Source organism: Haliotis rubra, unplaced genomic scaffold, assembly GCF_003918875.1.
Source record: "Haliotis rubra isolate DU_JTF1 unplaced genomic scaffold, ASM391887v1 Scf665, whole genome shotgun sequence".
NCBI lineage: Eukaryota > Metazoa > Mollusca > Gastropoda > Lepetellida > Haliotidae > Haliotis > Haliotis rubra.
Window position 1 is genome coordinate 550,684 of NW_025767374.1, and position 27,809 is coordinate 578,492.

Below are 27,809 nucleotides of genomic sequence, written 5' to 3' on the forward strand. Positions count from 1 at the left end.
TAATTTTTTGCTCTTTCCATGGAAACGTGACTCGGTGCAAAATAATATTTCCATAACTATTGATGTTATCAGTAAATGGCAAAACTATTATCTGACATGTGTATAAAGTTTGGTGGAGTCAATGAGAAAGTCTTGTGAGCTGCTGATCCTTGTCACATTATATACATCAATATCAGTCATTTCCATGTCCCAAAGGGGCGGTGGGGTAGCGTAATGGGTAAAGCGTTGGCTCGTCACGCCAAAGACCCGGGTTCGAATCCCCACATGGGTACGATGTGTGAAGCCCATTTCTGGAGTCCCCTGCCGTGATGTTGCTGGAATATTGCTAAAAGCGGCGTAAAACCAAACTCACTCAGTCAGTCAGTCCATGTCCCAAAGGGGCGGTGGGGAAGCGTAGTGGTTAAAGCGTTCGCTCGGCATGCCGAGTCTTAGTAACCAATGCTTACCGTGAGAGAAGACAATCAGGATCAGATGGTCTTGGATGATGCATGTTATTTTATCCCAGCTGTGTAGGCATAGTAATAGAGTTTGGTTTGAAACTGCTTTCATGTGATGTGTAAGGAAATGTGACTTGTACAACCAAGTACAGTGCTCACAAACCAAGAAACGATTTGGGATTTGATCCCACCTTCTTAAATATTGATCTTGTTGTAGCATGTCGAGTGAAGTTGTGTTGTATCATGTCTTCCACAGATCAGTTCCCTTCTGAGTGCATATTCACCAGTATTTGGTAGCAGTGTGTTTGGGTGTGAACTAAGTACACATGCTGAAAAAGGATATAAGCCAGAGTTGTTTATTGTATGATTCTCCATCCATACACTGCTCTTGCATTGTTGGTCCTGTGAGAAGTGTACCACTGACCCGATGAAGTAAGCATCACTGCCTACATAAACCACTTCTTTTCATGAAAACATTTGATGTCCGACTAAAGTCGTCACAAGTTTCAGTTTATTGATTCTAAACACCACAGACAATTCCCGACCAACTTGGATAGTCCATGGCCCTGTTCCTCAAAGTGATCGTAGCGCTACGACTGTTGTAAGTATATGTTAAAGTATGGGAGTTACGATCATCTTAGCGTTACGATCGCTTTGAGGAACGGGGGCCCAGGCTGTTACTACCACCCTGACCAATGGTGGGAATCCAACCACAGTGGAGTTGTACTCAATGAGAGTCTGTGGGTTAGAATTGGTCTTCAGCAACCCATGCTTGTCTTAAGTGGCAACTAATGGCGGGGGGTCTGGCTCTGTGACTTGGTTGACACCAGTGTATGAAATAAGGCCCATCCGACCGCCCTAGACGGGTTAGATTTCAGACGGATGGTCTAGATTTACAGCTAGCCAGCCCGATGGTCTGGCAAAATATTGAGATGTTATATACATCTGAGTCATATCTTGGTGTCAGGTCTGGTTAAATCCATTTTGGACTGGTAACATTTTGAAGTTACCAGCCCTGATGTCTGGCTGGGGATTGGGCTTATTTCATACGCTGTTGACACATGTCATTGTATCCCAATTACATAGGTCGATGCTCATGATGTTGATCACTGGAATGTCTGGTCCAGACTCAACTATTTACAGACCACCACAAACAGTAGTCTTCTGTATGAAGTATTAACCAACATTACTTGACCACCTAATTGAAGGAACAACCCAACAGAGGAGACAAACGACATACTTTATTAAAGAAATTGTATGTTGAATTCATCAAGTTCAGTTTTAATAATAAGAACTGAATGAATCCATATGAAGCATCTCGTGGCAGCTTTCTTACACAACATCAGAACATGATCAGTGACAATAGGTTCTACAACACTAAACATGCCGACTCCGCATTAATGACTGATAATGTACCCATATTTACTGTGTGCACTGACACTACACAATGCCTACCAAGCACTACACAGCAACTGACATGCTTAGGCAAAACAAAATGTTGAGAATGTCCCTTTTTCAGCCCCAAACCAGTAGGAGTTGATTTTTGTCTAGCCCAAACAACAACAACAACAACCGCCCTTCCCCCCCCCCCCAATTTCTCTCTTTGTAACTGTCGAGTTATTAAGGGTTTATGCTTCTTTTAGCAACATTCCAGCAATATCACGACTAGGGACACCAGAAATATGCTTCACACATTGTACCCCTGTGGGCAATCGAACCTAGGCCTTCAGCGTGGTGACGAGCGAACGCTTTAAACACTTCGCTACCCCACCGCCCACAGTAATTTGATGCAAGTCAGTTAAAGCCTACTTAAAGGATGATGAAGACAACTTTATCATTGGAAAAGATGGGGATGAAGCTAGGATGCTATATTCCTTTTGGCCAACACTAAAACATCTTCAAACATGTCTGTCAGTTTTGATGTTCCTTATGAAATAATGATGAACTTGACACTTCAAAAACAAAGAATTAGCAAAGTAAATGACTCAATATGGCTCTTTGTATTTATTCTCATCCCACATAGATATCAACATTCATAGATGCATTGATACATAAAATAAAAATATTGTAGAAATTGCGTCAGGGCATATGCAAATACCTATGAGAAGACTTAACAAAAAGAATCAAGAATGAAAGAGACAGGTCTTCAATGCCAGTTACTTGCTGTCTGAAAACCTCCAAATCTTTGGCAGACAAGCCACAGATCAATGTAATTCAATCTGCTCTTGCTGGTTCATATTTCCTCCGGGAGTGTCACGTCCCCATCTACCATTCCTGTTCCATTGTCTCCATGTCTTCTTCCTCTTTGGCTTCTTTACCTTCCTCCTCTGTCATGGCTGCCTCGTTTGCAGCAGATCCATTGGTCTTGTCAGCCTCCTCTTCTTCTTCTTCCTCCGCTACTGGCGTGTAGTCCCCCCAGTCTATCTTGTCAGACTTCCTCTTGTTGTAATGCTCGTCCTGGAACACCAAGACGGATCACATGTTCAAGGAAACAGAAAAGTATTGATAAAAGACACTGTCATCAAAGAATTCGGTACACTTACAGAATACCGGATACATACCAACCATATTGTTAATGTCACGTCTATGTAACGCTATCCCTAACCCTAAACCTTACCCTAACCCTAAACCTTACCCTAACCCTAATCCTAAACCTTACCCTAACCCTAGGAGTTAGGAAGGTATCCGGTATTCTGTAATCTTACCAAGAATTCACATACAGATAATTTTGAAAGCACAGCAAACATTTACACATTTAATATTTTGTTGGTGGTCTCGTAAGCCTACAATAGCACCAATACTACATCATATGATGGTATATACTCAAACAATTACATTAACTCCAATGGTTTTTTGTATGGTTTGGTTGTTGTATAACGTTGCACTCAGCAACATTCCAGCTTCATGGCGGCGGTCTGTAAATAATCGAGTCTGGACCAGACAATCCAGTGATCAACAGCATGAGCATCGATCTACACAATTGGGACACGATGATGTGTCAACCAGGTCAGCGAGCCTGACAACCCTGTCCAGTTAGTCGCCTCTTACGACAAGGACGGGTTGCTGAAGACCAATTCTAAGCCGGATCTTCACGGGTTAAACTCCAGTTGGTATAATGATGAGTCCTGTGACTGCCAGATACTCAGCTAATATGGCCGGCCTGGGATACACGTTTTGTTTGTTTGTTGTTTAACGCTGCACTCCGCGATAATTCCAGCTATATGATGGCAGCATGTAAACAGTTAAGTTTAGACCAAACAATAAAGGTGAGGTGAAGTGAAATTGGGTTTTACGTCGTGCTTGAGAATATTTCGCTCATATGACGATGTGCATGCGTGTGTATGTGTATGTGCAGCTGCTTGTACTAGCCCAGACTGAAGCTGGTTTTATAGTGCTAGCACACTGAGATACCATGCCGCAGTGAAGCATGACTACCCCACTCAGACATATTATACTGACTCCGAGCTGACCAGTCCTTGTACCCATTAATGCCGAGAGCCAGGCAGGGACCAACAAGTACCATATTTTAATGTCTTTTGATATGACGTAGTCGGGGAGCGAACTCGCGACCTTCGCTCTCCAGGCGGAAGTTCTAACCACTACACCACGGAGGCGGTAAAAAAATACTGATGATTGACATGATCATTGATCTGCGCAACCTATAAACCATGTCTGCAAGCCTGACCGCCCAATCCCCTTAGTCGCCTCTTACAACAAGCATTGGTGGTTGAAGACCAGTTCTAACCCATATCCTTGAGTGAGTGATTGACTTTAGTTTTTCGCTGCTTTTAGCAATATTCCAGCAATATCACAACAGGGTACACCAGAAATGGGCTTCACACATTAAACCCATGTGGGGAATCGAACCCGGGCCTTCAGCGTGACGGGCGATCACTTTAACCACTAGGCTATCCCCCAACCCCACAGATCTTTGAGGATGGAATACTTGTAGTTGTTACTGACCTTCACATGGTTGAAGTGTCTCTCCAGTTGTAGATGGATCTCCATTTCTGCTTCGTCCCTCAGGAACTTGCGACACAGGACGCAATAGAAGCCCAATATTGGCTCAATATGTTTGCTGACTGCAAATAGAAGAAAAAGTATATATGATACTTATTAAATCTCATTAACTTAATATCTTATTGTTTGTTACATTGTGTTTAACATACATTTTAACAGGAAAAAGAGATTAAGAAAACTTAGTATTGAAAAGTGTCTTTTAACATATTCCGAAAATGTTCCAAGAGGAGCTTCAAGCTCCCTAGTTTTTATACACAAGCTTGCTAATATTACAACTTACCGTATACAACTCCATCTTGAAATGGTGGTAAGTCTTTCTGTAAGGTCAAGTAAAGAATGTTTATTATTACTGGTTTAGATGATTATATACAGGCTGACATGACAGTGTGCAAAATTTACGCTGGTCCTGGTAAATGAAAGTTTGCAGTGGTCCTGGCAGTGTTTCCCTTAACTCTGAAAAGCTGCAGGCTCTAAGGACCCAGAACCATAAAAAGTTGTAGGTCCTTAGCAGAATGTGTAGCCCCTATATTTTAGCTACAATATAAGTAATTCCCAGCAAACAAAAAATGTGACAACTAACAAACTGAGTTAAAGAGTTTAATTTAACTCTAGTGACTGACTAGTCTTCATTTACAAGAAAATTGACATCCAAGTCAAGATCCAAGTCTTCTGAAAATTCTGAATGAGAATGTTCAGACAGGGATATGTCAGAGCAGTCAGAGTCCTCGGTTAAGAAAAAGCTTTCAGCCATAAGGACCTTCAGAAAACAAAAGCTGTGGGTCCAAGTGGTTTTCAGTCTGCTTCAGGCCTAAGGACTAACATTAATTTCGAACACTGGGTCCTGGTGGCCAGTGAATTTTGTATTGATAGTTCAGTAAATCTATGAATGTTATTTTGGACCAGTTAAGTGCAGACAGGACCACTAATTATTGCCCACTCACTGGTCCTGTGGTTTAGGATGAAATTTTGAAAGGTTTCTTTTCCTGACAAGATGCAGCCTGAGTACTGAAACATGTCACAGAAATCATAAGAAACAACCAACAGAACAGAAAAACCAGCGCCACACAATCAGTTACAGAGATGGACCACTTGACTCACTGAAAGTGAGCTGATTTAATGCCACGTTCAGTATTAATGTACCCATACAGTAATGTGTGTAAGTGTGTATACGTGCCTTCATGGACTAATGTTGGTTATATTGTCCTACCTAAACGAAATATAATGCCACAGGTTTAACATGACTATCCAAGTCAGACACAGTGTTTCCGTTATCCGGTATATACCAGAGTTTGACCAGTACAAAGTTAGAATGTTTGGTAATTTCAAAGGCTGTCGGTCATCGTGTCCAGCAAATTTGGCGCCCAAATGGTCACATGATTGGCCATATTTGTCACTCTCTCCGTATGTAAGCCCGACACCCGGATTTACAGGGAAATCCAGAGTGCCATAAGAGGGGAGGTTGGGAGGGCTAACCTCATGAGTCAGGACAAGTATAAAATATCAATGTTAGTCAGAAAATTACATATTTTTCCTTATCCTGACTCATGCTAATTATGCTTGCAGAATCCGTCGGAAACGGTGGTGGGACAGGCCACGTTCTGGATTCACTGGTTGTAGATTTACGTCCTGTATTACCCCCCTTGGGAACCTTATGACGGCACTGTTGAAGATTCTTTCAACTTCTCTCTGATGAGTCTGGGGGACCACAACTTGTCAGATTTCTTCCATAACTTCTGACATTTTCGTGTGGATTTTAGATATACTAATATTCCATTAGTTATCTATTGCAACTCCATCTCTTGATGCGTGCATCAAGTGGAGATGCAACCCTTCTTCATGTACAAGTATGTCCTATACAAGTACAGGGTCTATCACTCATGCTAGTCTGTCCTAGACGTGTGCATGGACTTATAGCCATTGCTCTCCAGAGCATTGGTTTTCACAAGTCATGTGATAAAAGGGGTGAGATTTACTCAGCGCCTTTGAGGAACCGTTAGAATCTCTGACTTTTCATTTGAATAAGGGGGTCAGTGTATAGAGTTTGAAATGAAGGTCCTTAAGGTATGCTTCTATTATGTTTGAATCCATGGACTCCGTAAATCTTCAACATTTGTGCATGCATAATCACCCTACCATGCAAAACCCCTGCTCACAGGAAGACCAAGTCAACTCTTTCTGAATACTTTGGATCTGTTCAGACCCAGAATCTGCCAGTGTTGAAATTTACCATTACTACACATTACATTACTCGATATAACCACCACTCCACACTTACTGACTGGCTCAAAACAAACAAATTATTCACACATAAACATAAGTTAATGGACTCCAACTCACCACATCAACTGCCTCCTCCATCTTCTTGTCCAACTTGTCTGCTTCCTGCACACGTCAAATATTGTATCATTAAATATATTCTTTGCAGCTCGACATCTTCATAGTTTTATTCAACACAAAACGTAGCCAACTTCAACATCAACATAAGGAAAACCAATGTTTTCATGGTTTTAGTTTTGTTGAAGATGTCTGCATTGCACAGAAATACAGTTTGAGAGAATTTAGGACAATAATTAATGTGCAAAGGTCAAATATATATCAAAATTTAAAACATTGAAGAGTGGAAGATGTATATATATATATATAGTTCCATTACTGCCTTCACACCGATTTGATAACATTTTGAACATTATCATGTTATGGCCATAAGTAGTTTTAGCTTTCAGTAAGGCAAAAGGTAAATTTCAAATATGGAGTCTTCATTGGTGGTGAAGTCCACGAAGTTCCCACTTCATGACAGCTGACTCTGACATAAACCCCCCCCTCTACCCCTTCTACATTTTGTCAGGTTGGCTACTAAAGGTCAAACCTCTAACATGTTACAAACCATCATCAGGGCTATTCACAGATTCAAACCACAAATAGCAAACCCCAGAGATGCCAACCACAAATTAGTGCAATTAGGAATCTGAGATCCCTAAGATAGAAAAAAATTGGAATTTCCCCAACAAATTAGGGATCCCTATAAATTGTTGCACTCAAGGAACGAAACTTTTCAATGCCATTACATATAGCGATCCTTATACAACTGAAACCGGTTTGCAGTACTCGGAAGCAGTGTTTGTGAATGTTAAGTGAATAAAATAAACAGTGTGTGGAATTTATCAGGCAGCCTTCTCAACTTCCGGATTACTTTCTTATGTAAACAATTTGAGAACTTCTGTAAATAAAGTGTTGTATTTATTTAATTATCATTATTTACAGTCAAAGATCATCCTAGCCCTCCAGTAAGTAAGACTATCTATATCTTTGTTATATTTTGAAAAAAATCGGAATGAATTTGGCTTTGTTGGAATGGCGGAATCGACATGTTTTTTTGGGGATGATTCTGTTTTATTTGGGAGGGTTGGCATCTCTGGCAAACCCTGGCAAGCCTAAGGGAGAGAACTCTACACATCAATGGTGATGCCTAGACAGATTCACATAGGCCTCCTGAACATTAAATTACACTACAAAGGTCATGCAATAGCAAAACATGATATTAATAAAACAGACATTTTATGTAAAATGATTTGTGTTAGCCAGGCAGACTATGCTTACCTGAATGTGGGTTTCAGTGTAACAGTGCTCCTTGAACTGCTTGTAGGTTTTCATAGGACCACTCTTACAGATCTGACATCCAGCACGGACTGCTTTCGCTTTGGTCTGTGGAGAGCAAGTGAACAAAATACATAGTGGGAATGGCATTTCATGTCGATTAATGTCTACATGTATTTGTCAAGTGGCCTGTATACTTGTTGTAGAGGTTAGAGCGTCCGCTCGGAGAGCGGAAGGTCTGCGGTTCGATCCCCGACCGCGTCATACCAAAAGACGTTAAAATATGGTACTTGTTGGTCCCTCCTGGCGCTTGGCATTTTATGGGTACAACACGGACTGGTCAGCTCGGAGTCAGTATAATGTGTCTGAGAGGGGTATTCATGCTTCACTGCGGCATGGTATCTCAGTGGGCTAGCACTATAAAACCAGCTTAAGTCTGGGCTAGTACAAGCAGCCGCACATACACATACACACACATGCACGTCGTCATATGAGCGAAATATTGACAAGCACGGCGTTAAACCCAATTTCACCTAACCTAACCTCACCTCACCACTTGTTGTACTTGTTGAAGTCAGTGTGCTTGTTGAAGTCAGTGTACTTGTTGAACTCAGTGTACTTGTTGAACTCAGTGTACTTGTTGAACAGCAGTGTACTTTTCAAACACTGGATTCACAAGGCATTATGATTCCCACAGAGGTTTAGATCATTTGTTTGTCGTTTAACGTCGCACTCATGAAAATTCCATCTACATGATGGAAGTCTGTAACTAATTGAGTCTGGACCAGACAATCCAGTGACACCATGAGCATGGACATGGAAAACAATGACAAGCAGTCAACCAAGTCAAGGAGCCTGACCTCCAACATCCTTCTTGTCGACTCTATGAGTGGCTAGAGACAAACGCTAACTCAGAGGTAAATGCTACTAAATGACTTAAGTTGACAGTCACCCTTCACAGACGTAGTGGCTGAGATGACAAAGTCCTCTTGATTCTATGTGCTATTTGGAACACAACTTACCGTATGTGTAATCATGTTCTTGTGGTCAGAGTAGGGAACAGACAGTTTCTCCTCACAGACAGAACAGTACCTGCACAAAACACATGGATGTATTGTAGATGATGAATGTCAACAACTTTCAGAACTTAAATATCAAGGAAAAAGATTTGGTTTGTTTGTTTCTCCAGCTACATGACAGCAGTCTGTAAATAATCTAATCAGACAATCAACAATAATCTAGCATGTTATATTTGGGATTACACTTTCACAGTAAAGTACAGATTCTAGTACTTTTGGGGGGTTGAGTCCCATCTGGAATTTGAACCCACACCCTCAGAGTCAGGCACCTATAGTCCGTTTGGCTCAAAAGCGGACCGATGAATTGCAATCTAACTCGAAAACTAATAAACATAACATATTCAATGAAACGCTGATCATAATCAAAACATCAGACCATCTCTGTGAGTTTTTTGCAGAATTTTTGTCCTAAAAATAATAAAGTTGTTTAACAAACTATCATTAAAATATTGACACAGTTCACTGTTTGTTACGAGGGAGGACTGCAGAGAAAGGGACAGCCCCTGTACATGGGTACAATGTGTGAAGCACATTCCCGGTGTCCCCCGCCATGATATTGCTGGAACATTGCCTAAAGCGGCGTAAAACTCAACTCACTTACTTACTTGCTATACTGAGAAAGGGTAATACCAAATATAACACACGTTACACCTTACCCCTTTCTAAAAGCATTGTGTATTCATAGTGAACTTCTAATATCAGTGTATTCTGTTTTAAATTATAGACAGGTTTTCATAAAGGCAACTTAAATACAATAATCTGGAGGTCAGGCTTATTTTGTACATGCATTTTATTACTCAGAAGTGTATACACACTTTTAGTTCATGCATAAGTGAGTAAAAAGCACTTTTCCTTTTTAATTTATGTCAAAAACTTTTGAGATATGAATGTTTTATTAGTGTATATAGCCGCCATTTTGTTTACCAAGATGGCCGCCATTCAGTTTGGCCACAATGAAGGGATTAAAAAGGGCCAGGGAAAAAAATTGAATAGGTGTTTTTCTATTTAATATGTATTATTCATCTGAAAAAAATGTGTTCAAACAAACCATTCATAATCAACTCCTTGTTTGTATTAAAACTCTTTAACTTTATACTGTCAAAACATGGAAAAACAGGAATTTGTATGGCCAAGAATAGACAAAATTGCCCAACTTTGAATGGTCTTATACGTGTGCAAATAACTGACAATCAGTTCAAGATTGCTAATGTGATTAAAAACAACTATTTTGTCCCAATAAATGAAGTTAAAAACAATTAATCCTTCATTATCTATCTAAAATGATCATCCAAATTTTGATATTTTGTCATGTTTCATCTCATAATAGATGTGGCACCATGTTATGGTCCAATGACACGCACAAAAAATTAACATAAAATTTCTAATAAAGAAGATATCCTGATGAAATTTGGAAGGCAGGTAGATCTTTCCATTTGCTACATTTGTAGCTACTGCAACACAATATTTCCTGCAAGTAATAAGGCTTTATCTCTCATAATAAGAAACAACAAACCAGAAATGTGGTTTTGATATATTTTATTCAGTTTCATCGGCACACATCACCATCTGAAGACTAGTGTTCCAATAATGATTCACTGAAGATGACAATGTTCATTGTTAATGCTCTAAACAAAGTACAAGGACCATACAGTCATCACCAACACCTAGTTTTTATTCACTATTTGAATCCAAATATTCATGTGTAAAATAGTGTGAAAATAGTGAATAATTACCTTAGTAAACAATCTAAAGTCAATCCATGCTCATATTTCATTCATGATACAAGTCTAGATCATAACACAAGTGCATTTATCATGCTTATGTTTTAAAATAGAAAGAAATGATATATATCATTACATAATAAATAATTAATGTTGCCAAACAGAGATGAACTCTCATCCATAAATAGGATGCGAGAAATTTAAATTTGACAGTAAGAACTAGTTATTTGATGTTAGAGAAGAGCATACCATATTTCAAGTTTAGATAATTAGATCAGGTTATATCTAAACTGTAAACACAGTAGACTCATCCCTTGTTACCGGTATGAAAGCGGGGAGGGCTCCAACAAAAGACAATGGTTCAGGATAAGGTCAGGATTGGGATACTGAAAGAAGAAATTAATACATCATTTGAAAAATTAATTACGATAGTCTTCATACAATGAATCTTGTTTTTGGTGGTTATTTTCCCCCTCTCATGAAGTATAATTTTCCATTTAGTGAGATGACATCAAGTCCAGAACAAAATACATATTTATTTTCAACAATGTTCATAATCTACAGATATATGTGATAATAACTTGATAGTAAAAGACATGGGTAAAAGTTCCCCTAAAATCTGAAAAAAATATTTGGTAAATATTGTTGTTTTGTAATGGTATATCTCACATATTTTTAGGGTTTAGTGGTTAAAGCCGGTGAGATAGTTCTAAGAACTGCTCAAGGTTTGGTTGCCAAAAAACACCAATCCATGTAAAAAAAATTCAAATAATTAAATACATACACCAACCCTCATTTTTTCATTGGTGCAAAAAAACAGAGTAGGAAAGTTCAAATCTGTTATTTATGATATTTCGTTACAATTACGTAATTTCTACTATGAAATTTAATACCATGTTACCATGCTCATGTCAAGTCAAAGCAAACACATTTCACCAATAATTATTTCATTGTGATAATGGTACGAGGGTTAACGAAGCAAACCGGAAGTGACACTGAGAAATAGTTTTCGGTAGTTTCCATGTGTGTATGATAGAAATTTGGTCGGCAATTTATTGGAAGTTAGCTGTATCTTGTTGACATAATCTCATTTCAAGGTGGGTGTGTTTAATGGGAGCAGACAATGAAAGCACACAAAAATGTCGTCCTCAATTAAGTTGTGACGAGGTGTAGCAAAAAACAACATGGATTAGTCCATAATGATACGAGGACATTCGTTGTCATGAAAACATCAGTGTACATAAAAAATAGTTTTAAATGGTGTTGTGGCACAGATAAAATGCTTGTTCCATTTATATTTGTCTACAAGAGGCACAGCCCTTACCTGTCAGGTCAGGGCGTGTCAGCAAGTGCTCCACTTTCTCCCTCATCACCCCCACTACGGACCAAGCCCATTCGATCAGCGACTGTCATGACAGCACTGCTGTGATGGAAATTGGGGTTAATTACGACCCAGTGTAAACAGAGAGACAACATGTCAGTGATAATAGTGTTTGGAAGGAATTATCAGGATTGAGATTGAACATACGATGTCTTGAATGTTTTGGTTGTTGATACATTCACTGTTAGTGACAGCGGTAAAAATTGGAAGAGTACACTTTTATACATGGGGAGAGGTAATTATAAAATCAGTATTTTCTTCAATGGTTTACCTTTTTCTAAAAAACCTTTCATTCACATCAAAGAAATAAAGTACATTATACCTTATGTAAGTCTTGTGTAGTTATGTAGGGCTTAACCTGTCACATTGTCCGTGGGGACACTTTCATTTTTTGCGCTCCCCCCTTCCATAGTGAACTCTTCTGTTTGCGAGTCAGCTCTCATGTCTGCTGTGAGAGAGGGGAAACGATGGAACTTCGTTTGCAAAATAGTATGTGTGCCTAGCATTTTACGTTTTTTCAGTTATGGATTTTAGAAACTAGATAGCCTGGAAATGTACGGTGGCGATTCGTTTTCCCGCCATTTTCATTTTTTCTCAGAACATTTTGGTAAACTTACCTTTGAATGATTTTGTTGTTCAAATTTCCCGCCTCTAGCTTCAGAACGGAGTCCAAATCATGAAATAGACTCTTCCATCTGTCATGTGATGTAAATATTGTAGCCATGTGAATCCAGGCACACCTCCTATTTTTACCGTGAACCCTGAGGGTACGACGATTAGATGGTGCCATTTTGGCAAATGGGAGCATGCCCTTGTAAACCTAACAAGTTGCATATGTGAAGAAATATTCAATTCATTATGAAATAAGAAGGAAAACAAAACAACAATAGACATAATGTTTTATCAAGACATTCTTCACAAGCATATATGTTATTTTTATTTCTGTTTATGAAACTGAAATGTGATGAATTTTGATTAGTTTCACTTTCAAAACAAGATGGCCGCCGTGCCTGACCTCCCTATATGAACTGTGTGATACTGACATGAGGTACTTGTGCTTCTCCCTGACAGCATACAGTTCATTCACAACTTTGTCTATCTGCCTCCGGATCTTCTCCGGCATCTCTGCAATCCTCGCCTCTTGACGTAAGTGCATCTCGTTCCTCCGATGATTGAAAAAACCCTGAATAACATGAGAGGCATAATAACTCTCGACAGAGTACCAGACAGAGAGTGAAAATAACCTCTGCTTTCACTACAGGAACAATTGTAATGATGAGACAGAGCACTCATTACAATAGGCAGGCATTGTGCTACAAGCTATGGAAGTCTTATCTTTGAAAGGCATTTAGAAGTGGAAGAGTTATGGATGTCAACTTCTTCTTTATTGAAAATAGCACAATGTTTCGGAGTGTATGCTTGCGCCTTCATAACTTCATTACCTGATGAAGGTGCAACTAGCATACACTCCGAAAAGTCATGTTATTCACAATAAAGAAGTTGACATCCATAAATCTTGCTTTCTTATGGAAATCTTGCTGTTATATATACCATGAATCTGAAATGACCTCCAGTTTGTAATTCTACTAATAAGGACAGCAACTAGGTCCAAATCCATAAAGCGTTTTGTAGTGTTACAAGCCATTGCAATTCTATGATTGGCTTCGAATGATGAAGCGCAACTAATGCTTTGTGGATCGAGACCCAGGATCTTAACTCTTGGCTATATGATTCACTCTTCTCATAGAGCAAGGGGCAGTTACTCCAAACCTTTATCATTACTGGCGACCTGAAAATACACAGCACTCACTTGATTATTCTTTGACTGGTGGCTGCAGATGACACAGAAACCGGACAACTTGTCCTCATTAGACGGCTGGAACACAACCATTGCCATCATACACATTGTGCACAGACTACGGAACAAACACACTTATAATTGATTCCTGAACACTAATGGTAGGTGGTAAGGGACTGTTCATAATTTATGGCTAGGAGGGAAGGTAGGGGGGGCAGCAATTTTTGTACTTGGAGGTGGGGGTGGGGTTGTGTGTCAAAATTGATTGTGTACAAAATTGATTTTGTACATAACACTGGATGGGAGGAGTCACTTAGTTTGTACATAAATTGTAGGGGGGGGGTTCCATTCACTTTGTATTAGCTTCTCCATAAAAATCATCATCACCATAAATAATGAACGGTCCCTAAAAAAGCTTCTCATGTTGACAACTCTACCTTCTATCAATAACTGTGATCTGGTGCTCAGTACTGCAGATTTGTAACAATACAGAATACATTTGTGTATTGTGATACAGTTAGGGATTCTTTATCTTGGATTCTAAACTAAGTGCATTTGGCATATAATTTGGTGAAAACTATGTTTTGACAAATGTACGTTTGTTAGGGAAACACATGTGATATGAGTTATTATAAAACAATATGAATTAAGAAATCTGTAATTCCAGTTTGGGAAATCAGGGTTTCATATAGACATGCTCAGCGGCCAAATTTCTGCAGCAAATGTCAGTAAAAATGTTGATTTCCTGTTGTATCAGTTACCCAATATTCATGACATGTACCATACATGCCCCATAGTGGAGTCACTGCAGCCCTATTATATACAAGCATTGTCACTAAGGTGACATAATCCCCCTCCACAAATTATCAAATCAAACTTAAAAAGTAATGAAAGTTTAAGATGAAGTTAAATGTCAACAAAAACATGACCAGTCAACCTCTCTTGATATCTTGCTCTTTAGTTGTTCAAACACACAAATATTTTCAAGACTGACTTTGACCTTGACATGAAAGTCATAGTGTATGAAATATGCAAAAGTGGTACTAAAGAAATTGCTTATTGAAAAACATTCAAGGGAAGTCTTGAAAGTCTATGAAGAAAATCCAGTGAATTCAGGTTAACATGCTGAAATCTTCAAAGTGTCTTAGTTACCTTGAAAATAATGTGAAGGTCACCAAATTGACTGGGCCCTGCGCCTTCATTAGATGAAGCTTGGTGTCAAATATGAAAATAATCCACTGAATGGTTTTTGCGATATCTTGCTGACTATATTAACATGCAATTTAACATGGTGAAATCTTCAAAGTGTCTTTGTGACCATGAAAATTAAGTGAAGGTCACCAAAATCGACTGGGCCTTGCACTTTCCCTAGATGAAGCTTGGTGTCAAATATGAAGAAATTCCAGTGAATGGTTCTTGAGGTATCTCGCTGACAAGCATAACATGCAGGTTGATATGCTGAAATCTTCAAAGAGTCGCCATGACCTTGAAAATTATGTGAAGTTCACCAAAATCGACTGGGCCCTGCGCCTTCCCTAGATAAAGCTTGGTGTCGAATAAGAAGAAAATCTAGTGAACGGTTATTGAGATATCTTGCTGACAAGAGTAAACCATTAAAGTCCCCTTGTGACCTTGAGATGAAGGTCAAGGTCACCAAACCTAACTGGTACGTTTCTTATACTGTGATGAACCTAGGTACCAAATATGAAAATAATATAGTCAAAGTTTCTTAAGATATCCCAATTCGGACGGAGCCTAATACTACATACCCCACTTCGCGCTAAACTCGCGGCGGGGGATAATAAATAAAATCTAATAATGTAAGTGAGTGAGTAAAGTTTTAAGTTGCACTCATAAATATTCCGGGGGTCTGTAAACAATCGAGTCTGGACCAGACAATCCAGTGATCAACAGCATGAGCATCGATCTACACAATTGGGACATGATGACATGTGTCAACCAAGTCAGTGCATCTGACCGCCCAGTCCTGTTAGTCATCTTTCACAACAAGCATAGGTTACTGAAGATCACTAATTACAAATCACATTGAATTTTTAGATTTTCATTTTTCAAAACATGTGTTCTTACCACATTTTTCTTCATGGTGTCAAGATAAATTTGACCTGGAAGAAAAATCATTATTATTAAAATTCACTCAAAAACATCAACAGTGGTCATCATCTCATCCTCCAGGAGGCAGTATAGATATCTCGAAATATACATGCTTAAACATCAACATAAATTAACATTACATTGGCCCCATGCCATTAACTGATCTTAGTGCTAAGATGATCATAGGTTAATGTCAAATTATAGGACTTATGATTGGCCCCACTAACATACACCTCAATGGTAATCAATGTTATTGTCATGTGAAGAATAGTTCTAAACAGGAAAGTGGCTTTTCCAAGATTGCCACATTGGTGATAAACCTTATCATCTAATGCTATTTGATGCAACTTAGTTGGCAGAACAGACAATGGGAGCTGAGAATACAGTTTGGTTCATAGTTGTCTGCTGACCAGAATTACAGTTGTTGAGCACCATGATCATGGTTAATGGTGAGAAGTCTAATACAAACATACTTTCTTATTAATATTCAATGTTAAAGCAGGCTAGTGCCACCTTCATAGTACATATTTAACTGACACATCTGTGATCAGGCAATACATCCACTGAGGACGTTTGCTCTTATGGCCAACATATAGCATTGTAAAAAATGTTTGTCAACAGAGAGCAGTAACACACACAGAGGACAATGCATCCTGATATACCGGTAATTGCCAACATATGCCATGTGTAACACACACACTGAGAACAATGCGTCCTCTCACCATGGCCAACATATGCCATGTGTAACACACACACAGAGGACAATGCGTCCTCATAACACCGCCAGCATAAGCCATGTGTAACACACACACACACACACACACAGGAGAGGACAATGCATCCTCTCACTATGGCCAAAATTAGCCATGTGTAACACACACACAGAGGACAATGATCCTCTCAATGTGTAACACACACACAGAGGACAATGCGTCCTCATAACACCGCCAGCATAATCCATGTGTAACACACACACAGAGGACAATGCATCCTCTCACTATGGCCAACATTAGCCATGTGTAACACACACACAGAGGACAATGCATCCTCATAACACCGCCAGCATAAGCCATGTGTAACACAAACACAGAGGACAATGCGTCCTCATAACACCGTCAACATAAGCCATGTGTAACACACACACACGGAGGACAATGCGTCCTCTCATTATGGCCAACATATGCCATGTTTAACACACACACAGAGGGCAATGCGTCCTCATAACACCGCCAGCATAAGTCATGTGTAACACACACACACAGAGGACAATGCATCCTCTCACTATGGCCAACATAAGCCATGTGTTAACACACACATCATAACTCGCCAGCATAAGCCATGTAACACACACACAGGACAATGTGTCCTCATAACACCGCCAGCATAAGCCATGTGTAACACACACACACAGAGGACAATGCATCCTCTCACTATGGCCAACATAAGCCATGTGTAACACACACACACAGGACAATGTGTCCTCATAACACCGCCAACATATGCCATGTGTAACACACACACGTAGAGGACAATGCGTCCTCATAACACCGCCAACATATGCCAACATATGGCGTCCTCTCACCATGGCATGCACACGCATGCACAAGCGATGCTGCGATCGCGCATTCACGCACACACGCAGAGCACACACACACACACACACACACAGAGGATATTATCTAGTCATGGCCAACATATACCCTTCTTAAACAGAGCATTATAATGCATCCTCTTATTATGGCCTGCATGTATCCCATGTACTACATATACTGCATGTATGTATATAAACCACACTGAGGACATTGCGCCCTCAAACCATGCCCAGCATATACCACACGTAACACCTCTGTGAGCTGAGAACAGTTACACCCACACTGAGGACAATTTGTCCTACCATGACATCACACTGAGGACACATGCTGAGAACAGTTCCTCACACTGAGGACAATGTGTCCTCATACCATGACCATCATATACCATGTGTCAGGACGACTGTGTCCAACATATCCAACACCTCTGTGAGCTGGGAGCAGCTCTCTGCTGGGTTACCCATGAAAGGTGTGTCACCCTCTGATTCTACAATGGCCACTACGGGCCAGTCACTACAAGTCATTCTCTGAGAGATGTACAAGAGCTGCAGCCTTCATCACCCAATGGCAGGATGATCTACACTAGACTAGTTGACAGTAGTTGACAATGGGAAACTCTGGACTCTTACACGTTTTCAAGAATTTTCGATCATTCATTTCCTGCAATAAACAGAAGAGAGCAGATCATTACATTTACAACATACTACTGTTGGTGTAATGGCTGGAACATATACTACACAATGTAACACACTGAATGGCATCACGGTTGATTGCTATAATCATGGTAATTACCAGGTAGACATTTGAAGTTCGAAGTTATGAACAGTTTCTTTCAATTATGAATGAAAGGGCTCTAAAACCTAAGGTTTGAGCAAGCAATATTGAAGATAAAGTAAGTAGGATTATGTTATTGATGTCCTTGGCAGACTTTAAACTTGTTTTTAAGTTAACTGGTGAGCCGCCAACATGGCCCAACTCCATTTCTGTTGGCATTAACAAGAATGCTTGTTTGCCTTTCAATTTCTCAATCAGCAATATTCTAGCTATCTGACAGAGACGAGTAAACGTGTCAGGACTTTACAATCCAGTGACTGATGTTATGACCATGCTGTCTGTGTACAAGGAAACGCAATGAACCAGGTCACCAGGTGTGACCAGCTGATCCATTAGGTTACTTCCTACTACCAGCATATGTTTGCTCGGGAGCTAAGTGGAACTGCCCTGAGTGGTTGACAATCATGGAGCCATGCTTCTAATAATATCATCTTGTGCATGATTGCCATAAATCTTTAACCTTTTCAATGATGACAATTTGAGTATTAATCGATAAAATCAAGGTATACACTGAGTTTAGTTTTAACCTTGATTCCAGTGGATACGGCTGGGGAACCAGCAGTGAAATTAAATATTTATGTGGGGAAAATGCACGATTTCATTTTGTATACTCACTGATTATTTTATTAACTGATTCAGCAAATTAATACTAAATGCGATTTCATTTTGTATACTCACTGATTATTTTAATATTCACACTCCACTAATGAATGAAACATTTGTTTAGCGAAGCCATTTGCAATCATCACCTATTTGGGTGCACACAATATGTGATGTCACCTTGTTACATGGATTACAAAAACTCCAGGGATAGAAATACTTTTTTTCTAAGTGTGCCTTAGGGCACCAGACAAACATCTTAGATGTGCCTTTCAGAAGTCAAGTGTGCCCACATGTTTTAAGAATAAATGACTGTAGCAGTGATGATGATCATTTGAAATTTATTGTTAGTAAACAACAAATGTAACCTGTTTTCTGTTTTCACTGATATGTCTTCTGTTTCAGATGGCTTTCTTAAGCTTCATTTGTTCTGCTTTCCCCCAACAACTTTAATAGCTAAGAATTTTGTGACAGGTTCACTTGTTCAATATATCTAGCATGCACAATTTCCTGTTCAATAACCAAATTATCAGTACTCCCTTCACTCTAAATGGAAAAACAACCACATTTCTTTACATCTTCCATCATAATTCCAGTGATTTCCTGGGTGATAAAGTGAATAAATGTTTTTACTTGTTTGTCATTTGCATAAGTGTTTTGTTTGGGGGATTAAATGACTGAAGGTGAGTTATGTCTCTAAAAACATTAGGTGTGCTATAAGGGCACCGAGAACATTTTTTATCCGTGCCATTTCAAAATTTACTGTGCCATGGCACGCTAATACATGGGGTATTTCGAAGCCTGAAATCGCTATGTATGACGGCCCATTGCAGTAAGTATTGACACTAAGAAAGCAGACGTTGAGATGTGACAAGGGTGGTGCTAACGGTATTGTTTTTACTTGACATTTTGTAAAAAAAAATTTGTTATTAGTGGCATTAGTGATCTTGGGCTATTTATCTCAGTGCTGGACAATTAGATTTAGTGTATTTATGCATAATGCAGAGATTCGGAACATTTTTGAGAGAAAGGCATGGCACTGTGTATACATCAAAAGTACCGCTTTGTGACTTCACATGAGACATACTTTACGAGATAGCATGATAATTACCTCGATCCACGAATGAAGGTTATCCACAAATTTAGGTTACGGATCTGTAACACAATCTGCCAGTTCTCACATTGTTGGCTCTTACCACAAGATGTAGTATTCTCAGATATACAGAATTCTTGGGAACACTACTAATAACAGCGAGTCCACCTCATAATTCTTTATCATAAAACAATGCCATAGAAAACTTATGTATTCAGAATGAAAAGATGCTTACATTGCCTCCTTGGAACGGTCCTCTTGGACCACCCTGGAATGGTCCAGGTCCCCTTGGGCCACCATGAAATGACCCTCTTGGGCCACCCTGAAATGGACCCGGTCCTCTTGGACCACCCTGGAATTGTCCTCTAGGTCCACCTCCCATCCCCCTGAAGGACCCAGACATTGGTCCTCTGGGTCCATCTCCCTGAAGCAAAGTGAATGAGTGTGAAAGAGGGAGACAGAAAGAGATTTATAGTGGGAGTGAGTTAGGACAGGACACAGCTAGACAAGTCATTGACCAGTCCTCATTAGTTAAAATCTTACGAGCGGCATTGAGGTACCAATGACTGTCCTAAAGCACAACTATCTACTGGTAAAAATGACTTTTTCAGTGACCATTCAAATTCGTTGCCATAGCATGCGATATAGCTTCTACTAGATTGAAAAAATTTACCACTTGAAATTTCTTGTAGGTTTATATACATTGTGTTGTTTCCATTTTGAGTTTGGTTCTTTGTGAAATTTGTTGCTGAAATATATTTTGCGGAAACAAACCATCAACATTATAAACATACTGACTTAAAACATCAGTCAGCGAGACAAGCATTATCACTTATGACTTTTAACATTGATGTGAGTTTGTAGCTCATTTCAAACAACATTTCAGCTATATCAAAGCATGTCAGTTTTATATTTGAAGAATACCCAGAATCAAGGAAACGTATTACTTTGGTCACTATACACAGTATCACGCATGGATCTGACAAACCAGGTGATCATAATCAAGGAGAATACTACATTCAAGACTCCAATCAGTGGATCCTGAAATTGGTAAAGAACAAAACTCTGCACAGTGAGATAGATTGACTTCATCCTGAAATAATGATGCTATGTCACAAGAAGAAAAGGACTTCTCAGTACAATGTATTATTACCCACGAGGTCAACGTATTGGTAGTTGCATACTAATCTCGTACGTCACATGAGTGTCATATCGCGTTGACCTGTGTCGTAACGACTTGACCTGAGATTCTAACGATTTGATTGGATAACTGATGACCTCTCAATTAGGTCACATTCTGACATAACTATTTTTTCATTCATAACAAACACGTGAATTCATTCATTCTACAACTTAAACGCATTGTGAGAATGTAAACATTGCAAACGTTGCCGTGTCGCTGTTTAATTGTGAGTCGAACTGAGACATTATATCCGTCGAAAACATAAACGCCAATGTTTCCACCAGTGATGTTAGCGAATGAAGCAACTGGAAACCAAGAAAGCGAGGTGCTCACGGAGTAGTTTACTGTAGGAGGCTGTAACGGCGATGACAACTGACATGCATAGTGACATCGGTTACCAAGGCAGTGGCGTCATTACAGTGACACGTCATGCAAATATTGTACTACAGTACAAAACTCTTCCGCAACCTCTTTATGAAACCCGGTTTGGGTTTGAAACCAAAACATAACAAAATACGCTATTTTGTCAATTTAATGCATGTAAGACGTGGGTAACAAATAAAATACCACACTCAGTCTCATTACATACGAATTATACGAAACTCGTGACCTTCCTATGTTATCTGACCTCGCTTTCGCTCGGTCAGGTACCATGGGAAGGACACTCGTTTCGTATAATTCGTATGTAATGAGACCTCGTGTAGTATTCTCTATGTACACAATGATAATGTTTATCTTTAGTACACTAAACAGTAGTGGTGGTCTGATTAATTGAAATAATCGAAGATTGGTCGCAATGACTACACGATCAAGCAATCGATCATGTTTTCTCATAATCGAACGCTAACAATTTTGGAATACTTGTTTCCATTAACAACATTTTTCAGAAGGCTGGTTTTGTCTGTTACATTTCATAACGCTACAAGCTCGTTCCAAGTCATGATTTCAAAGTCATCTAAAGACTTCAGGAAATTTATGTTCTTAACATACTAGTCACCCTTTAAAGCGGTGAAATTTTAAATGCATTCAGTGCAATTTGCAAAAAAATAACCAAACGAAAGAACTATATGTTTTTTGTGTGCATTAACAAACACCAGAAAAATGATGTGATAAATGACGCTTACCAATTAACTTCAATGATTGATTGGTTGTGATGAACCAATAATCAATTATGAGATTTTAACAAATTCCCAACACTACTAAACAGTGACATGTTTAAAATGGTTACATGGACTGTACACTGAAGCAAGGTTCAAATCACACATATTCTGCAGAGTTCCTTATAAAAGAAAGTTTATCCTTAAAAGTAGCTCACCCTCATTGCCATTGCGTCTCCTCGTGGGCTCATCATACTGGGGCCTCCTCTTCCTCGTGGGCCCATGTGCCTTGGTCCAGCACCAGTATTAACCTCATTTGAGATGCCAACACGACTGGCAAGCTTTTCTATAACTTCACTTTGTTTTTGGATGAGCTCAACAAATGCTGTTTGTCTGCTGTCTGCCATTTGGTTGCTGCCACCACTACCAAAACTTTGTTCAGTCATCATATTCATCCCAGTTTGGCCTCCCATCATACCACCTTGTCCACCCATCATGTTACCTTGACCTCCCATCATGTTACCTTGACCTCCCATCATACTGCCTTGACCTCTCATGTCACCTTGACCTCCCATCATGTTACCTTGACCTCCCATCATGTCACCTTGACCTCCCATCATACTGCCTTGACCTCCCATCATGTTACCTTGACCTCTCATCATGTCACCTTGACCTCTCATCATGTCACCTTGACCTCTCATCATGTCACCTTGACCTCCCATCATACCACCTTGACTTCCAATGCCACCTTGACCTCCCATCATACCTCCATAACCTCCCATCATGCCACCCTGACCTGCCATCGTACCACCCTGACCTCTGCTCTTAATACCACCTTGACCTCCCATCATGCCTCCATAGCCACCTTTACTTTTGCCCATTGCCGCACCTTGACCTCCTTTCCTCCCGCCTTGCCCTCTTTTGAAGTTCCTCATTGTGCTGAAAATACAAAGAGATGAGAAGGTCAGATATGTCAACACATATGTCATTGCCTTTAAAGCAGGGTCTAAAGGTATGTAGCGACCACAAAATTTTCAAGTCCCATGCTGAGATTCGAACCACAGACATGATCCGACGTCAGACGCCTTGTCCACATGACCAAAGAGATTATCCCTGTCAGCAAGCTGGCAAGGTAAGGGTGTCATCTGTGGGATGACTCCACAGCCTGCTACATACTCCCTAGACTACATACTCCCCATCAGCCTGCAACATACTCCCCGGGCTGAATACAAGGATACTGAGACACATTTTGCTCAAATTCAATATGCATGTGCTCAGTCCCACATTGGGAGCCAATGTAGAGGCCATAAAATTTCCGAGGCCCATGCTGATATTCGAACCACAGATCTTCTGATTCAACGTCAGATGCCTTGCCCACATGACCAAAGAGGTTAACCCTGTCAGCAGTTGACAAGGTATAGGATGTCATCTATAGGAGACCTGTGAAGATCCGAGGTAGAATAGGTCTTCAGCAACCCATGCTTGCCACAAAAGGTGACTATGCTTGTCGTAAGAGGCAACTAATGGGATCGGGTGGTCAGGCTCGCTGACTTGGTTGACACATGTCATGCGCAGATCGATGCTTATGCGATTGATCACTGGATTGTCTGGTCAATACTTGATTATTTACAGACTGCCGTCATATAGCTGGAATATTGCTGAGTGCGGCGTAAAACTAAACTCACTCACTCGCTCATCTATAGGATGACTCCACGGCCTGATAGTAGGAACTCACTGAAAATGTTTAGAGGCACAGCCTAAAGAGATTTTATATTTTAAATGAAAGGGTACTCACTGACTGACTGTTTAGAGGCTTTTAGCAATATTCCAGCCCGGAAGGGGGACACCAGAAATTTTTCACATATTTACCCATGTGGGGATTGAAAGGGCGAATAGCCAACTTTAACCACTAGGCTACCTAATTTCATGTACACCTAATTTTACATGTTTTTGAACCTACCTTCCCACTGCATATAAGCGTCATGACCTCTTCCTCTTGTAAAATTGTTTTTATTATTTCTATTACATACTTCTATGTGTCCAAAAACATTTCTTAAAATAATCAGGGAGGAAGGGTAGCCTAGTGGTTAAAGTGTTTGCTCATCACGCCAAAGACCAAGGTGGGTTCAATTCCCTGCATGGGTACAATGAGCGAAACCCATTTCTGGTGTCCTGCTATAAGGGTAATGCTATTTTTGAGGGCATTATCATTTGCAGAAGCCCGAGGTCTTCCATTAACTGCCGAGGAAGGAGGGCAGTTGAAAAAGACCGAGGGCTTCTGCTAAATGATAATGCCCTCAAAAATAGCATTACCGTTATTATTGCTAACATAGATGGAATTTGTGTTGAAAAGAAAAAGAAAACAATGAAGGAATTTGACTGTAAGTTTACCCAAATCAACTTCTGACGGGGTTGACTGCCCGAATGCAATTACATCATCGAACAATTCAAGTGACGTCACAACAGAAAGTGACGATATTCGACCTTGGCCTTTCACAAGACCATAGCCTGCAACATGTCAAACGATGTCAGTGTTCGGTTTTGGTCCATCAACAGCCTTAATATTGCAATTGTTAAGGTTAGCACCAACAAGAAAGCCAATATTACCGCTATTTAAAGCGGGAATTCGGGTTGCTTTGACTTGTTTAGCCCAGAATATCTGCCTGTCGAAAGCCAATTAATGTCGAATGAACCGTGAGCCCACGCACCCACTATGACGTCAGTTGACAACAGAACTAATAGTGGCCCGTCGTTAAGGTTGAGCGGTCCAATATCGTTTGCAGCGGCCCGCAAATTTCTGATAATGGGAGGGCCGTTTCATGATAATTCCATGTATTTTAGCTATATATGGTGATATTGCAGGAATATTGCTAATAGTGTTGTAAAGCTTACTTCACTCTCACTCACTCTTAGACAACCAAGTATTACAATATAGCTAATTTTCAGTGGTTACTTTCATCAATTTTGCTTTGCCTAAAGAAACAGAGAATTTTCCCATGAATTCAAAACAGCAAAGAATATTTGTGTACGAAGAGGGTTGAAGAGGAGGGACATACATGTTTCTCTGGCATGCAAACAAATAAATATACAAGCGAGTCCGGTCATTCCGCACGTCCAGTAATTCTGCGCAGCTGCAATAGCGTACATCCGTATCGAAGGTAAACATCGTCTGCTACCACATTTACACTTGAAACTGAGGCATTTCTATTAGGGACTGGCTTTTAATCACTAAAGGTAAGTAAATATAAGTAACTGACAGATAAATTGACAGTTTTATGAAAATTAGTTTTCTTCAGACTTTTAAACCTTTTTCTTCATTATTCATAATTGGATTTATTATGAAACACTCTTCCTTACATTGATGAAGTGATTTTTGAAAATAATCTGGCCCTAAGATGCTTCCATACTTCGGATCTCCAGCTGGATGTTAAGTGCATCAGTTGCTGCACAGAATTACCGGACAGCAAGCGATGTCGTCAGAACGCCGGTAAGGTCAACCGTATGGCATAATGCAACGTTAGAATCTTATAGTCGTCAATAAAACTTATATTTCTAGGTAACTATGATGCATACCAGAATGTTTTGTCACATACACCACAAAAAATAAGAGACGTTAGTTGCCGTGTTGCGATCGATGTGCTTAGGTGCGCGGAAATACCGGACGGCATTGTATAACGTACAGTAGTTGGCCATAAGTGAGTCATCATTAGTGAAATTCCCATAGACTTACATGTTAATTAACTCTTGCAAGAATAATTTTTTCAAATTGAGTAGAAGTTATTTTATTTTGATATTTTGCAAACATCTTGGAAATCATCTTCAGCTACGTGTGCATAATTTTCTTTCATCTTTCCGTTAATTAATTATCGAATGACACCTGACTAAGCACCATATATAATTACAACTTTTAATCTATCCCATAGACAGCCATGTTAGACATGATTGGTATGTCTAATATATGTTGTTTAAATAGTTGCAGTTTTCTTAATAAGCATCGGAAAATTACTGAATGGAAATTATGTATATGTAGCGGAGATGATTTCCCAACTGGATAAGTATTGAACATCGACCGAACCTAAATTTATGAAAGTTATTCTTGCAAGAGTTTATTACCATGCAAGTCTATGGGAATTTCACTAATGATGACTCACATATGGCAACTACTGTAACAATAAACACGAATTATCAGGAAATGTCAGTCATCAATTTTAGATTATTAATATTCTAGATATTCCGCTGAACTAATTTCAGCAGCAGCGTCTTGTCAAGTGTCTAGCCTCTGGGTCTAAGTCAAAGAGCACCTACTCTGTTCTGTGAAGATCATGTAGCACTGCCCACTGTCCTTCCCTTGTCGTATTTCAGAGAGACGGTGATGCTATTGGATTATAAGGCACGTTTGTCGCTTTATCGCACAAAACTTCCGACTGATGATATTCCGTATCACCGTGGAAAATGCCGCTTCTTGGTAGTTATCTCCCTTGACAATCGAGCCCCGGTCAAAACGGACCCAGCAATTGTGTCAAAACGCCCCATATTTTCTTGTCAAAATGAACAATTGTTTGTCAATTATTTTTAGCCACCTAAGGTAAGTCTTGATAAGAAATCTATACATCAAGTATCAAGAACTATGCAGGCTCGATTTCCCTTCAAAGATTTATTTGTAAGATCCAGATGAAATCAATTCCTGTCAAAGAAATCATTATTGAATTTATAATCAGGATATAATATCAACCATTAAATCAGACTTGTCTAGTATAAATATGAAGAACTCCACTCATTAAATATGCAATGACATTAAATAATAAATGAGATAAAATAATGACATTGTGTACATCTGTTGTTCTGTATCTGGTGAAGAATTGGTCATATGTAAGTGTTATCATTGTGAGGTAGTGAGGGAACGAGTAAACAGAACATTATTCCATCTCAGTGTGCTGGCAGCTTAATATGGCCGTAGTGCCCCAAGTGACACAAATCTCAGATGCTTCCTTTCCACCCTGAAAACCGTCCTTTTCTCCAGAGCATATGGCTAAGCACACTTGAGCAAGGATTCTCTGGATATGATGCGCTATATAAATGCCCAATGTATTTTTATTATTAATAATTTCTACTGTGGTGAACAATCCTAACCAATTTATTCAAATACAGGCTGGTTTCCCCACATGCAAGGGAAACTGGTCTAAACCACCTGATGGTATGAATGAACTCATTTGAGTGTGAGAAGAGCAGTTTTGAATAATTTACAATACTTGTTGAAATATTGTCTAGTGC

General features: G+C 39.6%; 1 protein-coding gene and 1 long non-coding RNA gene across 4 annotated transcripts; both read right to left on the reverse strand.

Moving 5' to 3' along the window:
- Nucleotides 1-1,663: 1,663 nt before the first annotated feature.
- Nucleotides 1,664-27,012, reverse strand: LOC124257535 (AT-rich interactive domain-containing protein 1B-like). 3 transcript variants are annotated; one of them, XM_046691633.1, is made up of 14 exons: nt 26,844-27,012; nt 23,149-23,477; nt 22,757-23,088; nt 20,494-20,682; nt 18,361-18,391; nt 16,119-16,153; nt 14,043-14,108; nt 13,276-13,415; nt 9,074-9,143; nt 8,055-8,159; nt 6,795-6,839; nt 4,738-4,774; nt 4,401-4,519; nt 1,664-2,894 (listed from the first exon to the last, which is right to left on the reverse strand). In XM_046691633.1, the coding sequence occupies exons 2-14, from the start codon at nt 23,471-23,473 to the stop codon at nt 2,703-2,705; spliced, it is 1,686 nt and encodes a 561-aa protein (XP_046547589.1). In that variant the 5' UTR covers nt 23,474-23,477; nt 26,844-27,012; the 3' UTR covers nt 1,664-2,702. The 3 variants fall into 3 exon arrangements, with proteins under 3 accessions (XP_046547589.1, XP_046547590.1, XP_046547588.1); XM_046691634.1 differs by having other exon boundaries at nt 22,757-23,046; nt 23,107-23,477; XM_046691632.1 differs by having other exon boundaries at nt 22,757-23,477.
- On the reverse strand, nt 10,935-12,654 carry LOC124257537. The gene is made up of 3 exons (XR_006893297.1): nt 12,555-12,654; nt 12,176-12,274; nt 10,935-11,237 (listed from the first exon to the last, which is right to left on the reverse strand). It is a non-coding gene; the product is annotated as an uncharacterized LOC124257537 (long non-coding RNA).
- Nucleotides 27,013-27,809: the final 797 nt, after the last annotated feature.

Bases quoted from the DNA above. Each gene is read 5' to 3' on its own strand.
- LOC124257535 (XM_046691632.1), bottom strand. From the start codon at position 23,473: ATGAGGAACTTCAAAAGAGGGCAAGGCGGGAGGAAAGGAGGTCAAGGT. The intron at 20,683-22,756 runs GTGAGCTACTTT...ACTTTGCTTCAG, and splicing joins GAGACGCAATGGCAATGAGG to GGAGATGGACCCAGAGGACC. The intron at 16,154-18,360 runs GTAAGAGTCCAG...TTTTTCTTCCAG, and splicing joins TCGAAAATTCTTGAAAACGT to GTCAAATTTATCTTGACACC.